Source organism: Protopterus annectens, chromosome 6.part0, assembly GCF_019279795.1.
Source record: "Protopterus annectens isolate FY-2018-M chromosome 6.part0, PAN1.0, whole genome shotgun sequence".
Taxonomy (NCBI): Eukaryota; Metazoa; Chordata; order Ceratodontiformes; family Protopteridae; genus Protopterus; species Protopterus annectens.
Window position 1 is genome coordinate 1,588,004,585 of NC_056737.1, and position 17,102 is coordinate 1,588,021,686.

At 36.3% G+C, this 17,102-nt stretch overlaps 1 protein-coding gene across 1 annotated transcript in view; it reads right to left on the reverse strand.

Moving 5' to 3' along the window:
- CLASP1 (cytoplasmic linker associated protein 1) overlaps positions 1–17,102 on the reverse strand; it is a 4,127,769-nt gene that overhangs the window by 435,697 nt on the left and 3,674,970 nt on the right. Inside the window, exon 35 of the mRNA XM_044073692.1 lies at positions 5,392–5,542. Within this exon, the coding sequence (XP_043929627.1) occupies positions 5,392–5,542 (151 nt within the window). The remainder of the gene's footprint in view (positions 1–5,391; positions 5,543–17,102) is intronic.

Genomic DNA, 17,102 nt, shown 5'->3' on the forward strand with positions numbered 1-17,102 from the left:
AAACCTAGAGATATTTGAAAACTATAAAAAATAAATATGGACATGAGAAAGATAGAATGATTGGATATGGTGCAATATTTATGCAAAGGAGAAAGCCAAATTAACTAATATAGAGAAGGCAGCCTCAAAGATATTTGAAGAGAAATACATGCAAAAGCATCCATATATGGAAAATTTCACAATAAAAAAAAAAATTAGATCACAAAGATGTAATGTGGAAAAGAAGATTAGTAAAGCAGAAGTTAAAGAAATAGAAGTTGAAGTTATGGAGTGCCTGCGAAGTGAAGGATTTAATACAGAAGGTCTAATACAGACTACATCACAGAATGATGGAGTGAGTCCCCAGAATAAGGAAAAGCAAGAAGATCAGGAGACATGTGAAGAAGAAATATGGACATGGGAAAGAAAAAGACATTTAATATGGTTTAATATTTATGCAAAGGAGAAAGCAAAACTAACCAATACAAAAAAAACAGCACCAAAGATATTTGAAGAGAAATACAGGCAAAGGAATCTGGATATGGGAAACTTTACAATACAAAAAATAAGAAGACTAAGAAGAAAAGTAGAAAAAGAGATTAGTAATATAGAAGTAAAAAAGAAAGAAACTGATGTTATGCAGCGGCTGCAAAGTGTAGGATTCAGTGTAGAAAATGGAATGCAGAAAGCACCACAACAGGATATAGCAATGGGTATCCAAATTAAGGGGAAACCAGTGGAACAGGAAGCAATTGGTCAGGTGTCATATCAAGATGTTTTAGAGGCTTCCACAGGAAACCGGTATAAACATTCATTTGAAGCTAGACAGCAAGGAAAGGAACAGGAAACTGTGGAAACTCTGACGCAGTCAATGTTGAGGAGTGACAGGCCAGTGAGTTCCCATATGACAGAGCAACAGATGACACAAGATGAATTGAAGAGAATGTGCCACAGGAAGATGCTATAGAACTTTCTATAGAATGCCCTCAGGAACCGGAAAATAAGGGATGTGCCCTCAGTTTGGAAGAAAATGAGCTAAGACAAGAGTTGCTTGATTTAATGGTCATGGACAGATATATTAAGATCAATGAGAGAAATAGACTGCAGACAGTCAATAAAACTCAAAAAATTAGAAGTTTGATAAAACAAATGAATGCAGTAATTAGGACTGTCCATAGAGATCCATGTGATATAACAGAAGTAAACAGGATATGCTAATGTGCTGCTAAGTTAATAACTGATAAAAGTTCTACCACAAGATCACAGGGTAGTGAGGCAAAGGAAAGGGAGAAATCGAATGCCATCATGGAAGTATTGAACAGAGAAAACTATAAAACAAGACAAGAAGTGTCACTTTTAGAAGATTATAGAAGAGGGAATAGATCAACAAAAATACTAAGAAAGATAGATGTGATTAAAGCAATGCACGGTATTAGAACAGACCAAGAACTAAACTAAAACTAAACATTTCAGCACAGGTGGAAAAACTTAGACGATACACAGCTAAATATAAGGGAAAGTACAAAATAAGCAACTTATTGATGACCCAAAAAAGTTTTACAGAGAATTGGGAAATAAGGTAAAAGAAATCGAAAGATCGCCAAAAAAAGAGGAAGCAGATACATTTTGGAGAAGTATTTATGAAGATCCTGTGGAACATAAAGATGCTAAATGGATAAAAGAAGTAAAAGAAAGAAGAAGTTTAAAGGTACAGTATATGAAATGGGATGAAGTAACAGCCAGAAAGACTGAAACAACGTTAAGAAAAGCCTCTAACTGGAAAACCCCAGGCCCAGATGCAGTAGCTAACATTTGGTGTATTAACATCTTTGCATGAGGATTTAGCCATGAGTAAGAACTATTTATACGCGCACCCTGAAGAGACACCACACTGGCTAACAACAGGCAAAACAATGCTCTTATTTAAGAGTGAACCTGCAAGCTACCCTAAAAATTATAGGCCAATAACTTGCCTTCCAACAGCGTATAAACTATACATGGGAATTGACGCTGACAGTTTATAGTCATTTAAAAGAAAAATCAATTATGGCAGCAGAACAAGGGCAGTAAAAGAAAGTCATATGGAACAAAGGATCATTTGTTGTTAAATATAGTTATAGTAGAGAACTGTAAATAGGGGAAGAATCGAAGTACAGCATAGACTGACTACAAAAAAGCATTTGATAGTATCCCACATTCATGGCTAAAAGAGTGCTTAAAAATGTATACACCCTACACTGATTGACTACATTGCAGTAACCATGAAACAATGGCAGACCACTTTGCAATTAAGCAATGATAAGGGACAGATTATTATCCCAGGGATAAAAATTCAAAGGGGTATAATTCCAGGGTGTCACCATTGCTATTCTGCCTTGCCATTAATCCATTAAGCTGTTTACTTAACAGCTTAGGCCACGGCTATAATTTGGCTCCTTGAAAACAACAAAGACTAATGACTTCTCATCTTCTCTTTGTCAATGGTTTAAAACGGTATAGCTCATCAGATGAGGAAATGAAAGCACAGCTGCAGGTTGTGAAAACTTTTTAAGATGATATTAGAATGTCATTTGGTCTTGATAAATGTGCAAAAGCAACCTTTAAAGCAAGAAAACTGCAGCACCAGGAAAACATCAGTTTGGGACAAGAATGTGATATAAAAGAACTTGAGCAAGAGGGAGTGTATAAATACTTGGGAATTGATGAAGGATCAGCAATAAAACACAAACAAATGCAAATGAAACTCAGTAAGGAATACTTTAGAAGATTTAAATTAATCCTGAGAACAGCATTGACATTTAGGAACAAGATTGAAGCTATAAATCAATTTGCTCTTCCTGTCCTAACGTACAGTTTTGGAGTGACTGACTGGCCCCAAAAAGTGTTGTATAGATTAGATATTAAAACAAGAAGGATGTTTCATGCTCACCAAATAATTTATAAAAATCAGTGTATACCAAGATTATATACTCCCTATTCTGAAGGAGGGATGGGCCTCCTTGAAATTGATTACATGTATAGATTTGCAATAGTGGGACTCCACACATATCTGCTGACCTCACAAGATCCAAATGTAGTGAAAGTTTTGAAACATGAGGAGAATAAATCTAAGATGACTTCTCTGCTTAATTTAGCAGAAGCATATCGACGTCAGGCAGGAATGGAAATCAAACCAGAAGTAGATAAAAAAACAGGCAGCAACTGAATATGCCAAAAAACAAAAGAAAGAATATAAGGTGAAGGACCAGATGAGAAGGCAAGAAATGTGGAAAAAACATAAATATAACTGAAGTACAGAAAACTTCTGGAAGAACCTCATGTTGATCAGGAACAAATGCAGGAATGGTTAAAGAGAGGCGAATTCAAACCAAGAAATGAAAGGTTAATATTGGCAGCCCAAGACAGTGGGCTATGTACACGCTGGTTTACAAAGTCCATTGAACATGTGGGAGAAACAGACAAATGTAGGTTTTGTAAAACCGAATAGGAAAACAGTCACTCACCTTGTTGCTGGTTGCGACATACTAATGGCAGAAGGACTGTATACTGAAAGGCATAATAATGCAGCAAGACTGTTGCACTGGGGATTGTGCAAACATGGTATTGAAGTGGATGAAAAACACTGGAAATATGAGGCACAAAGCATCATAGAAAATGATGAAGTTTATATCACATGGGTTCACCCATTACCAACAGTCCAAAAGATAGATGCTAGAAAACCAGATATAGTGGTCCAAGAAAAGAAGACAAAAGTGCATTGATCAATGAAACTGCCACACCCAGTGACTACAGTGTTTTGCGTACAGAGAGACACAAAGTCATAAAATATCAGGATCTGCAGGCAGAAACGAGAGCAATGTGGAAGAAAGATACCCAGACAGTTCCAATAGTAGTAGGAGCAATGGGTCTTATAAAAAAAAGAATTTACAATCATATTTGGATATGCTACCAATACATGTAACCCCATACGAACTGCAGAAGGAGTCATTACTGGGCACATTGCTGGTGCTGTGAAGAGCACTACTGGCTGACTTTCATGAACTTTAATCATACTTTGACTTACGAATGGGGTCCATTCCCATCATGGTATTAGAAACCCAAAAGACTTGGAGAAATTAAAAAGACCTGAAACACTGATGTCCTTAAGGGGTCATTTGCATATATCCCATTATCCTCTTTTACAAGAAGTTTTAAGGAATCACACAGTGAAAACTCTAACTTGGCTAGCATTTATATGAAGGATGTAAAATATTATATTAGAAATTTAATCAATATCCTTTTGCAAATAGATGGTTGCGATTGAATTTTGTTGTTGATTGTTTTAATTTACTTAATTACAGACTAAATAAAAATTTGAAAAAAAAAAGATTTTGCTTTATCTGAGAGTTTTTACGCAGAACATAAAGTAAGCAACACTAGTCGCCATCTTTCGATGATGATCTTAGCTAAGTCAGGGTACCCAATTCGTATGAAAAGCTTTAAGTTCAGGGGAGATTACCAATGACTCATTTCTTTTTGAGGAGAAAAAATCTATAATGCAGCACTAACAAATTTTCAACAAGTACTGCAGAGTCATGCTGTAGTTGGTTTGAGAGGTAAAATCTGTAGTTACTAGCGGAAACTCAGTATCTTGGCACCAAATACATACTTCACTCCTTCAGTAACAGTGTATTTATCTCAGGTCTCTTCAGTAGATAATCAGAAAATGAAGTTCTGCTCCACTGAATGTCTCCTTCTACCTCTATTCTTTCAAAAGGGAGGATGCCCTCCAGAACTGTAAGCACTTATACAGTTGCAGTTTATACAAAAATATAGCAAGTTAATTTTTTTAAATGATGATGCCTTACCCAATGTGTTTAACATAACCCAACTTCAACTTACTGCAGGCTTTACTTTAAATGTTAAGTTATGTAACTTTTCCTATAACCCTTGCAGTGATATCAATGTTTTATCATTCCTCCAACAAAAGCACAGTCAGCACTTACGTTTTTGATAATGGCATGCACTAATCAGCAGTTTTCAATACTGAACTTGTTAACACACTTCTACTTATCCCACTATCTTAGCCAAGTCCATTTTTATTTTCAACTCCCTGCAAGGTATTAACACTCATGTATTTACTTAGGCTACCAACCTGCTACCTAGGTCATTCAATTTGCTTATAAACATAGTGTTATCAAATCACTGATGAAAAAGGAACCAGAATGTTACAGAAATTTAGAAAACCTTGTCTATGATACAGAGTCAAAAGTCTTCTCTCATTAGAATGACCATTTTCTAAATATTTTGTTTCATTCATGTTCTACAAATTACATTAAATTCAAATAAGAGGATCCAGAATTTCAGTACCCTTAGTATACATATTTTATAACCTACGAAAATTAGCACTGTTGAACCTTTAGTTCTACTTACAGTGTCAAGGTCTTTCTTGCCTTCACGTTTTATTGGTTCATTCAAATCTTCTTGGCTGCGAAAACTGAAATTCTGTATGGCTTCTGTGACTCCCCGGAGAGAACTGTAAATTTCATCTGAATTCAGGTTCTCTGTGTCATAATCCAGCAAGCTACAGATGAAAAATCAGTAATCATTACAGTAAAAAATAAATAAATAACTCAAAACACTAATTATATAGTTAACTAACACAGCACAAGATGTTTCAAGACTGTCTAGTTCAGGAGGTGGCATTTAACGACCATCCTGCAAGTAGCTAGATGATGCTCAACCAGGGGCAGAATCTCAGCAGTTTACAACGGAAGGCAACTGTTGTCAACATCAATAGTCTTAACAGGAAGTTGTGCAGTCCTACATTTTTATTAGAAGATCCTGAAAGAAAAGTATATAGCACACTTAAGCAAACAATCAGAGATTAATGAGCGTGGAACTTTGCCTGCTTGCTGATACATTTAAGATCAAATTACAGCACTTATCCAGCCTATGTAGTCAACCCATCTCCTTCAACGTAGACTCAGCAAGTAATAAATGACAATTCACTGCCAACAAGAAAGGTGTTTATGAAATGAGGACTTTCATGCAAGTAAGCACTTCAGTTCTGGTATGCTTAACCACTCATTTTATAAGCATTTTATAGTGGCCAGTGCTCTTCTAAGCCTACTAAACAGAATGGGCCCAAATCAACAAGTGTCTAATACAAGGTGCAAAAGCCTCCATACCTCCCATGCAGAAAGCTTTGTCCCCTTAAGATCTACAATATCATAACTAATTCTGACATAGCAAAATACTAAGGGTAAATTATAAAACATTGTCATTCACAGATTAAACAGGCTTGTCAGATTATGCCTCACTAGATGATCAGCTAAACTAATACCACGATGGCTTTGCAATACAAACCTGCCAAGACCAGTTCAGGACCAGTAAGTGGCAAACAAGGTATAACACCTGAATATATACATCTTGCAACAAGTATCAGAAGCAAAGGTATCCTAAATGGAGACATCCTTAAAGCAAGGGTTCCAATTAAATGATCAAAGACGCATACTTTCAAATGTGTCTTAATCGAACTTGAAAGCGCGAAAAGGCAAAATAACGAAATAGCATACAAGAGAATTCTTTCCCTGGGAAAGAAATCGCTTGGCCGTTTACGATACTTTGCCGTTTTTGTGATTGTAGTGCAATCTCGGAGTTGGTATATTTAAGTAGGGGGGGTGTAATGTTTTACAATTTTTTTTTTTTTTTTTTTTTTTTTGTGGAACAGTGATTTTTTTCCCTTGGAAAAAAAATCACTGTTCTAAGCGTTCCAGATTGTACGCTTTCGCTTACATGGGTTCGATAAATCATCATTCACTTTTTTACACATTCGATGATTTAACATAGACCCTTAAAGCAAGCATCCAGTTCTTTCGCTGGTTTAAAAGAATTGCTTGAAAGATCAGAAAGGGTCTTTCCTGCTCACTTTTAGCAATGGAAAAGATAATACATCCATAAAAATTAATCTAGAGTCTCACCAACTGAATATTCTTGGGAAAAATGACCAGACTCTAACAGATTAACCACTTTTCAAAACAAGAATATCTTATTAAGAGGCAAGCAGCTCAAAGGGAGAAATATTGAATACTCCAAAATGAAAATTAATTAACAAAATGCAAAACCAGTTACAAAACAAATGTAAAAGGCTTGTTACTTAATTTGCCTTCTGCTGATTCAACCTGTGACCATTACAACCTTTTCCCACCTGGCAACATGTTGAGTTACTTTATTCTTTTCAAAATATGATGAAATTGGAGGTCTGATGAAAAGTTTCAGATGAATGACACCTCAAAATACATAGGTAACTGTCTTTACCATCACTGATCATAACAGAAAGAATCAGACGTAACTTGACAGTAGAAAAGCAAAGGTCTTCCCCAAAGAGACAGGGCGGTTCTGTACAGACCTCAACCTTCAAGAAAATATATCTTAGCCCAAGTGATGTTATACAGAAAGCAAAAGTTCCACTTTGCCAAGTAAGAGAAAGCATAACTGTATAAGTAAACTTAACTTATCAGCACCTTTTCAAATGATCACTGCTTCCATAAAAGCAATACTGGTTATATCCTGCAATAATATAACACCCGGCCACATTCCAAAGCTTCATGGCACCTTCTTCATGTCCAAACCATTAGCTTGAGCTTAGGGAGGCTAATCCCTGAAAAGACAATGCTAGGAACAACAAAAAATGAAAGTACACAACCTCACAATAACAACACACCTAGAAACAAGCAGATGAGAGGCAGGGAGTGGCTACAGCAGCAGTGATCATTCAAATATCTGCTGCTATGGCAAGTTAACTTGCACAACTGTATTATGTTCTACATATTGATCACTGCTGCAGTAGCCTAAGGTATACAGGCATATTACCATAGTTTACAAATTTTTGGGAGGTAGAAGGAAATCCTGTAGAATGGTCCTAGCAAAGCCCGATACAGACATGGAGAAGAAATCATAGCTTATATTGCTTTGCTAAGGTATGCACAGAAGACCAAATTACTGCTTTTGGAACACTTGTAGAATCCAACCCTTTCCAAAAAGCCAAAGATGAAGCCAAGGCCCTGGTAGAGTGGGCCTTGACTCTGCCAAGAATATTTTTGTTGTGGTGAGTAAAACAAAAGTTAATAGCCTTATACAATGACTCCTTCAGAAGAAGTGAACAATTGATCTGAAGATCTGAAAGATTTAGTTCTGTCTAGATAGTACCTGAGTTGTCTGTGGATATAAAAGGTATGGAATCCATTTCCTGTCATTTTTAGGTTCACGTAAGAAAGCAGGGAGATGGATAATTCAGCTTAAAGTACACTTGGATATCATTTTAAGCATAATAGAAGGATTAGTTCGCAAAGAAACACTGTCCCTGTGGAAAATGAAATAGGGTTGACTCACCATAACAGCTTGCACCTCAGATACCTTCCTTGCAGAGGTCAGAGCAAAACTGTTTTTCATGTTAAGAATCTCAAGTCAGCCATGTTAGCTGGTTCACACACACCAAGTATTAGTTTCTCCAACACAAAATTAAGATCCAACGAGTGGCCACCAGCTTTCTAGGAGGCATATTGTGCAAAACCCCTTTCAAAAATATTTTTAACATGAAAATGCATTGAAATAGGATGATTTATGTGCAGACCTGCTGAAACAGATGAGAAATTAAACTTGGTAGAGGATTAAGAAAGGTCACAGAACATTAACTCATAAAACATTATAAAACCACAGAACATCAAGCCCTGAATGGGTGCTATTTATGTTGTTAGCAATGACTAGAAAACAATTTTCTATTTCCTAATATATATAATTTCCTAGTAGCCGGCTTTTCTGCCTCCATTACTACCTGCTACATGTTTTAAGTAAACAGGAGCCTAAAGGGAATTAAGACCCTATCACCCAGGAAGTGAACTGAAGCTGACTGGGGGGCAGGGTGTATCAATCATCCCTGATCTTGTGTGAGTAGAGCCAGTCTGTGACGAAGCTTGTGGTAATTGCCCCTGGCCATTTTTAAAAGCAGGGAAAACCACTATTGCCTGGGCCAGAAAGGAGTGAGCTAAATGATCTTGAAGCATTCCTTATGAATCCTCAGGGAGTCAGCTAAATGATCTTGAAGCATTCCTTATGAATCTTCAGAAGTACCCTGGCTATCAATGAAAAAGGTGTGAAAGCATACAAGAAAATTCCTGTCCAAAGAACAGAAAAGGCGAAGATGGCTGCACATTGAGTAGCAGCTTGATTCTAGGTCAGGCTAGTAAGTGCACTGCCTGGATACCAGGAATAAAGAAATACAGGGGACCTGAAGGAAAATGAAAAAATTGACTGGAAAAAGTGTTGCAGCTGTTCAGCAAAAAGCAGTGCAAGCTCCAGACACGACTTCCACTAATCTAGGGGAACGTATAAGGCAACTGCACACAGACCTGACTAAAAAAACACTGATTGAGTATATCAACTCAAACAATAAAGGGCTGGAAAAAGGGAAGAAGATTTAAACAGACATTCAGGCAAGGTGATACAACTGCAATACTCTGAGGTCAAATGAAGAAAAGAATGGCTGAATATGAGACTGCACAAGAAGAAATGCTTCAAAAAATAATACAATTAGAAAGCAGAGCATGTAGGGAAAACCTGAGATTTTTTGTTGTACCAGATAAGCTGGAAGGAACAGACTGTATTCATTTTATGAAAGCACAAATAAGCAACTGAAGTGGTACTCCACAACAGGAATTATTAACTGAAAGGGCACATTGTGTGTATGTTCCAAACATTTCTATGAGAACACATCCAGGACCTTTAATAGTAAAGATGCAATCTTACCAGCAGAAAGAGTTGATTCTGACAAAACTGTGGCAGAAGGACAAAACTACTAAACGGAGGAGACAGCATAGTGTTTGCAGACAATGATTACTCATTGGATAACAGGCAGAAGAGGAGTAAATTTGTTCCATTATTCAGGGAATGTCAAGAAGCAAGCTTGAGATTCAAACTGCTGTACCGAGCTGTCTTCAAAATATTTTCCCAGGAGGGACAAAAAATTTTTTTGATGAAGTACATGCCAAGGAAGAAATGCAAAAGTTTGTCTGATAAAATGTGAGCTGTGAAACAGAAATTCTGCTTTTTGTTCTTCTGATAATAATGAGCACAGAGAGACTATGCAAGTGACACATTTCCAATGTTTCAAAGAAAAATGCTTGAGAGAAGGAAGAAAACACAAGAGTCAACTATAAGACTCAAGAGTATGTTGGAAATGAAGCAGAGATGGGATTTGGGAGATGAACATGGACAGGAATAGAACAAGAGAATCTGGAAATATTGGAATTTCCTGGACTCTGTTAAACCTGTAGGGGACTCCAAAGCATATGCTGTATTTCATTTCATTAATGTTTGGAGAATAAAAACAGTAGCTTGGAAACTGACAAATGTGGGATTACAAAGCAATACTTATTTATGTAACTATTTATGTGAAACAGGAGAGAACAAGAAAATCTGGAAATATTGGACTTCTCTTGGACTTTGTTAAACTTGTAGGGGAATCTAAAGCATATGCCCTACTGTGTCCCCTACAGAAGACCGACAGCTCACAACACTGACATCCACGTCACCGACACCAAAAGCCCGACACAAGAAATACCGACAATATGGAAACGGTAAGTCTCCGTAGTGCGGAATGGAAATATTTCCATTCCTGCACTGTAGTGCGATCTTGGAGTTGGTATATTAAAGTTACGGGGTGTGTGGGGGCAGAGCCCCCCCACAGCAGAAAAAAGGAAATGTTATTTTCCTTTTTTCTGCAGTAGCGCTGTTGTTGTCATTTCATGTGTCGGCGATGTGGGTGTCGGTGTTGTGAGCTGTCGGTCTTCTGTAGGGGAGCCGCCCTACTTCATGTCATTAATTTTCGGAAAAGAGGAGAAAAAAATTAACTAAGTAAAACAATTTTTTTTTTCTTAATAGTACTATTTTAATGATGCATGATTCTCTTTGCATGCTATAAAATAAAGTTTTCTTAGTTGTTTTTAACCATAATAGGTATACCAATGTAAATATCTTCTCGTTTTTTTTTCTTTCTCCTTTCTCTCTTCCTCCTTTGTTCAGTTTTAAGAAATGTAGACACTTCAATGTAAAAAAAAAAAAAAAGAAAAATCTAGTTAAGAGAGCATGACAAAAGAAACTTCACTGTGATTTTTCTTATTCTTGCATAGGGGAATGAGTGGGTTAAGGCTATTAGCTTGGTCTAGTGGCAAGTTCTGAGAGAAAGCAAGTAAACGAAAAAGAATATAAGGCTTTTTTCTAGTAAACAATGATATGCTTGGCAGTTTTTTGTATCGTTTTAATGTCTCTAGCAGACACTCTGATAAATAGAAATGGCTCGGAGAACATTATTTCTGAGAGCATTCAGGTCTTTTTCCATCTGAGAGTGTTATAAAGATAAGACAATGCCAGAAACAAGGGCTGTACCATGTGTCTTAGCATGAATAACCTTTCTTTTAGTTATCTCAAGTATGTGTGTTTGTGGCTGTCAGTTTGAAACATTTATTCCTATTAGGCGGGTAAAACTTCAATATTTGAAGATGTACATAGCTTTGTGAATTATTATTAAGTTAACAGGTTTTAGGGGGTATTGGAGTGTATTTATGTTTGATGGCTTTCAACAAAGCAAACAATTTTGTAAGATGTGACAGATTCACATGGAGATAACAAGAAACAACTTTATAAAAGATTAACCTGCCAAACAGTATATGCATGTAACACAAAAGCTAGAACTAGGCATTCAACAAAAAGTTGTTATACATAAAAGGTGGGAATAATAATTTTTCAAGAATATGGCACTTTGTATAATGTCTTTAAATGTCAATAGTCTCACAGATAAATATAAAAAAGAAAGAATACTGAACTATATTAAAAATATAGTGTGCAAACAACTATGCTTCAGGAGACACACTTGGAAAGAACGGAATAAGTCAATTTTTTAAAGGTTTTCTGAATCTTTATTCAGTGGAATACTTGGGGCAAAGGAAAAGAAGAGTACTAATTGCAAGAGCTGCTCCAACAGTGATAGAAGGGAATAAAAAATACAATAATGGGAAAATTCCAAGATGGCTGCACATTGAGCAACAACTTGACTTCCAGTAAGAAACAGAAAAGCAACAGAGAAGGCCAGTAGACATTTGTGTTTATGGGTACATTTCAGTAACTGGCTAGTACGTATACTGAATGGATGCCAGGAGAAAAGAAATACAGAGCACCTGGAAGAAAATCAACTACAAAATGTGAAGAAGAAACACTGACTGGGGAAAGCTCTGCAGCTATTCAGCAAAAAGCAATGCAACCTCCAGATATGACTTCCAGTAACTTACAGGAAGATACAAAGCAACTGCACACAGACCTGTTTAAAATAAACAAAACACTGATGGAGTATATCAACACAATCAACAAAAGTCTGGAAAAAATGGAAAAAGCTTTAAACAGATATTCAGATGAGGTGATAAAGCTACAAAAATCAGATGTTAAAATGAGGAAAAGGCTGGCTGAATACGAGACTGCTCAGGAAGAGATGTTTCAAAAAGTAACAGAATTAGAAGATAGAGCATGTAGGGAAAACCTGAGATTTTCAGCTATATCACAGAAGCTGGAAGGAACAGACTGCATTAATTTTATCAAAGCACAAATAAAAAGCTGGACTGGTATTCCACAGCATGAGTTGTTGGCTAACAGGGCATATCGTCTGTATGCTCTACACCTGGCTATGGGAAAGCAACCTAGACCTTTAATAGTAAACATGCAATCCTACCAGCAGAAGGAGTTGATTCTGACAAAACTGTGGCAGAAGGACAAAATATTAAAAGTAGGAGAAAGCAGAGTGTTTGTGGAGAATGATTACTCTTTGTACACCAGGCAGAAGAGGAGTAAATTCATTCCACTTTTCAGGGAATGTGAAGAGACAGGTGTGCGATTCAAACTGTTATCAACAGCTGTCTTCAAGTTATTCTTTCCTGGAGGGACAAAATCATTTTTTGATGTAGAACATGCTAAGGAGGAGATACAAAAGTTTGTCCAACAAAAAGTGAACTATGAAACAGAAAAAGATTCTGCTTCTTGTTCTTCTGGTTACAAAGAACACAGAGACACTGCACCTGTGAAACCTTTTCCACTGTTTCAACAGAAAATGTTGAAAGGAAGGAAGGGAACAACACAGTTGATTAGAGGAATAGAGAGTATGTTGGAAATGAAGCAGAGACAGTATTTGGGAGATGGAGATGAACAGTAAAAAAAAAACAGTAACTTAATGTGGGATTACAATGCAATAGTTATATTTGTGAAATATGACAGAACAAGAACATCTGGAAATACTAGACTTTTATAGAATTTGTTGGACTTGTGGGGACTCTAAATTATATGCCCTACTTCACGTCATTAATGTTTGGAAAAGTGCTTTGGGGAGGGGGAGGGGAAGAAAGGGGAGAAAATTAACTGTAAGTAAAGTTTTCTCAATTATTTTTTTAAGTGTATTGGCGATTTAAATAGGTGCTGCTGTTCTTTTTTTTCCTTTCTTTCTCCCTTCTTGTTCAGTTTTAAGAAATGTAGGCACTGAAATGTAGAAAAAGCCTGGTTAGACGAACATGACAAAACAAAACAACGTGTTTTTTCTCATTCTTGCATGGGGAAATGACTGGATTAAGGACCATAAACTGATCTAGTAACAAGTTTTAAGAGAAAGCAAGTAAATGAAAAAATTATTACTATGAGGCTTTTTCTACCAAATAAAGGTATTCTTTGTAGCAATTCTGTATCTGGCCCTCATGTCTCCATGGAAACAATCTGATAAAGACAACTGACTGTCTTGTTCTAATGTCTCCATGGAGACAATCTGATAAAGAGAAATTGGTTACAGTCTGGTGGGGGAGTATTTGTTGGGAGAAAAATGAAGAGAGAAACTGGCTATGAGATAACGTTCTCTGAAAGCATTCAAGGGTTTTCCCAGCTGGGAGAGCTATAAAGATAAGACAAAACCAGTTAACACTTAGCAAAAGCACAGGCTGCACCATGTGTCTTAGAATGAATAACCTTTATTTTAGGTTAACTCAAGTCTGTACTGTGGATGCCAGTTTGGGACATTTGTTCCTATCAGGAGGGTAAAACAAATATCTGAAGATCCACACAGTTTTCTGTGTTAGTATTAAATTAATAGGTTTAGGGGTGTTTGTTGGCTTTCAATAAAACAAAAAGTATTGTAAGATGTGACATAGGCTCAAACGGGTACGACAAGAAACAACTATATAAAAGTTCAAGCTGCAAACAGTGTCTGCATATAACACAAAAGCTGAAACTAAACATTTAACAAAAATGGCATTATATATAAAAGATGGAAATAACTTTTTAATACAATGAGATTTTCTGTAATGTCTTTAAATGTCAATGCTTTCACAGATAAATACAAAAAGGAAAGAATAGTGAACTATATTAAAAATGCAGAGTGCAAATAGCTACATTACAAGAGACAAACTTGGAAAGAACTGAACATGTAAATTTGATAAAGGTTTCCAGGATGGTTATTCAGGGGAATATCTGGGACAAAGGAAAAGAGGAGTACTTGTATTAATGGCAATAAGAGCTCCAATAGTGAAAGAAGAGGATACAAAGAAAATAATGATAAATTTGTAGTACTAAAGGGCTAATGGCAAGGGAGGAGGATTACACTGGCATGTATTTATATTCCACCTAAAACTCCTATAATGGAGCTTAAGAAAATTCTGGGAGAAATAATCAGTTTTCAGCAAGGAATATTACTTATAGGTGGGGACTGAAATTTGATTTGCAGCAGTGAAGATGCATCTGAGGGGGTAGAAGGGGAAAGTGTAACAAAGAACTTAAGAAGAGTAGATTTGTGAAGACATTTATGAAAATATTTGGTATGGCAGATGTGAATTCAGTAACAGGAGTTAAACGTCAATTTACATATTATTCCCCAAAATATAAAAATTGGACAGGCTAGACAAAATTTACATTTCACAAGAACACGTGCATTTAACTGAAGGTCTTGATATGTATCCAATAACTATTTAGAAAAAAAACACAGGGTAATGAAACACTGGCACTTTCCCACCTATCACTTGAAAAGAGAGGAATTTAAGGACTGGGTAGTGAAGATTATTCAAGAACTATTCAAGAGGATAGAAATTATTTTTGAAAATATAGCTAGGGAGTGGAATAAAATTAAGGTGGAGTTTAAAAATATGGTGTAAATAAAAGAAAGGGAGCTATGGTTAAGAATTAACAAGAAGTATTTAAAGGGACTGACAGATGTTAAAGTATTGCAGAATAGGGGGAATTTTACAGAAAATGATGATGATCAACTGCAGAATGCTAAGCAGAAAATAAGGGAATACCTCGATGATATGCACAAGCGTAGAAGGACTGCTGTTAAGCAACTGTTTTTTGATGATAACATCACAGCATAAAAACTTTTAGCACAACGACTCAGGCAAAAGAACGTAGAAACAGCTGTTGTCGAGCTTAGGTAGGCTATGGCAGGGAAGGTAACAAAGAGATCCTGTAGAGGTATTAGAAATATTTTGGAAATTCTATGAAAGTCTGCAAAAAGCAGAAAAACAGGGAAATCAAGAAAATATACAAATGGAAATGTTTATAGAGGAATTAAATATGCTAAGGTTAGACGTAGATGAGGCTCAATTATTAACAGCTAGGATAGGAGGAGATGAGATAAAAAATTGTGATGTATAACCAATCTGTAGGAAAGTTCCCAGGAACAGATGGTATTCCTGTGGAAGTTTGGAAGCCAGGAGGGAAAAACTGATAAAAATCTGGAAGGTTTTGTTTAACAGTATTTTAACAGGAGGAGAAGTACTAACGTCCTGGAAGAAAGTGGTGTTAGCTGTAAAATCTAAATATTGGACAATATTTAATTATTAACAGATATGGATCAATGTGGTTTTGTGCAAGGGAGGCAAATATGTGACAACATTAGCAGAACACTGATGATCTAGAGGGAAGTAGAATGCAAGAAAATACCACTGTTGTTGGTGGGCCTTGATGCATAGAAAGCATTTGACAGAGTAAGCTGGGACTTTTTGAGCAGGGTAACGGAAGTATGTCCACTCCCTAATAAAATTATAAGGGTTGATTAGAAGCATATAAGATGGATCGGAGGTGAAAATTAAAGTGGTTGGGGTCCTCTCTGATAATTTCTGCTTGAGCTGAGGAACCAGGAAGGGGCATCCTCTCTCCCCTTTATTTGCATTATATTTAGAACTACTGACAAAGAAAATAAGGGACTCAGAAATTCAAGGATAGAATTGGTGTGGCAGTCAAGAAAAGCTGGCTTTATTTGCAGCTGATATTAATTTAAATCTGATAAAACCAGAAAGGGACATTACAGTGTTGTGGAACATTCTGAGATAGTTTCAAATCTTTTCGGGATACAAAATAAATGAAGTAAAAACAAAGGCAATAGCGGTAAACTGTGTACTCACACACAAATTGGTTCAGCAATATCCATATTTATAGGGACATGATAAAATGAAGTATTTAGGAGTATGGATTAAAAATTATTCTGGTGTGGCAGATAAGGATATCTGGGAAGAGACTAAACAAAAGATAATACAAAAACTGAGAAAATGGAAGCTCTGTTTTATGGCTATCTATAGTAAGATGCAAGCAATTAAAATGTTTTTAGTCCCTTTAGTCTTGTACATAGGTCATGCATATTTTTATCAACCAGAGAAGAAGTTGTGGATAGCAATTAATAAACAGCAGAAGGATTTTATCTGGGAGGGGAAGATGGCAAGAGTCAAGTGGGATAAGCTGATTCTTCCAATAGAACAAAGTTGATTGGGCTTAACTGACTTGAAGGAGTATTTCAGAGCAAGACAATTAACCCTCCTATACACAGCATAAGCAGAAAACTACAATTCAAAGTGGAAAGAGATTATGATGAAATGGGGGAAGCTCAAGGAACAAGGAAAGACTAGGATTTTGGATTCAGACCTTTAAGGAGAATAACAATAACCATAAAGAATATTATATTCATAAAGTAGCAGACAATATTCTAAAAACTAAGGCAACAAGGGAATGGAGAAGGAAGATTCGCCGATAGGGATAACAGCAATTAGGGATAGGCAAGAACTGGATGTAATTTA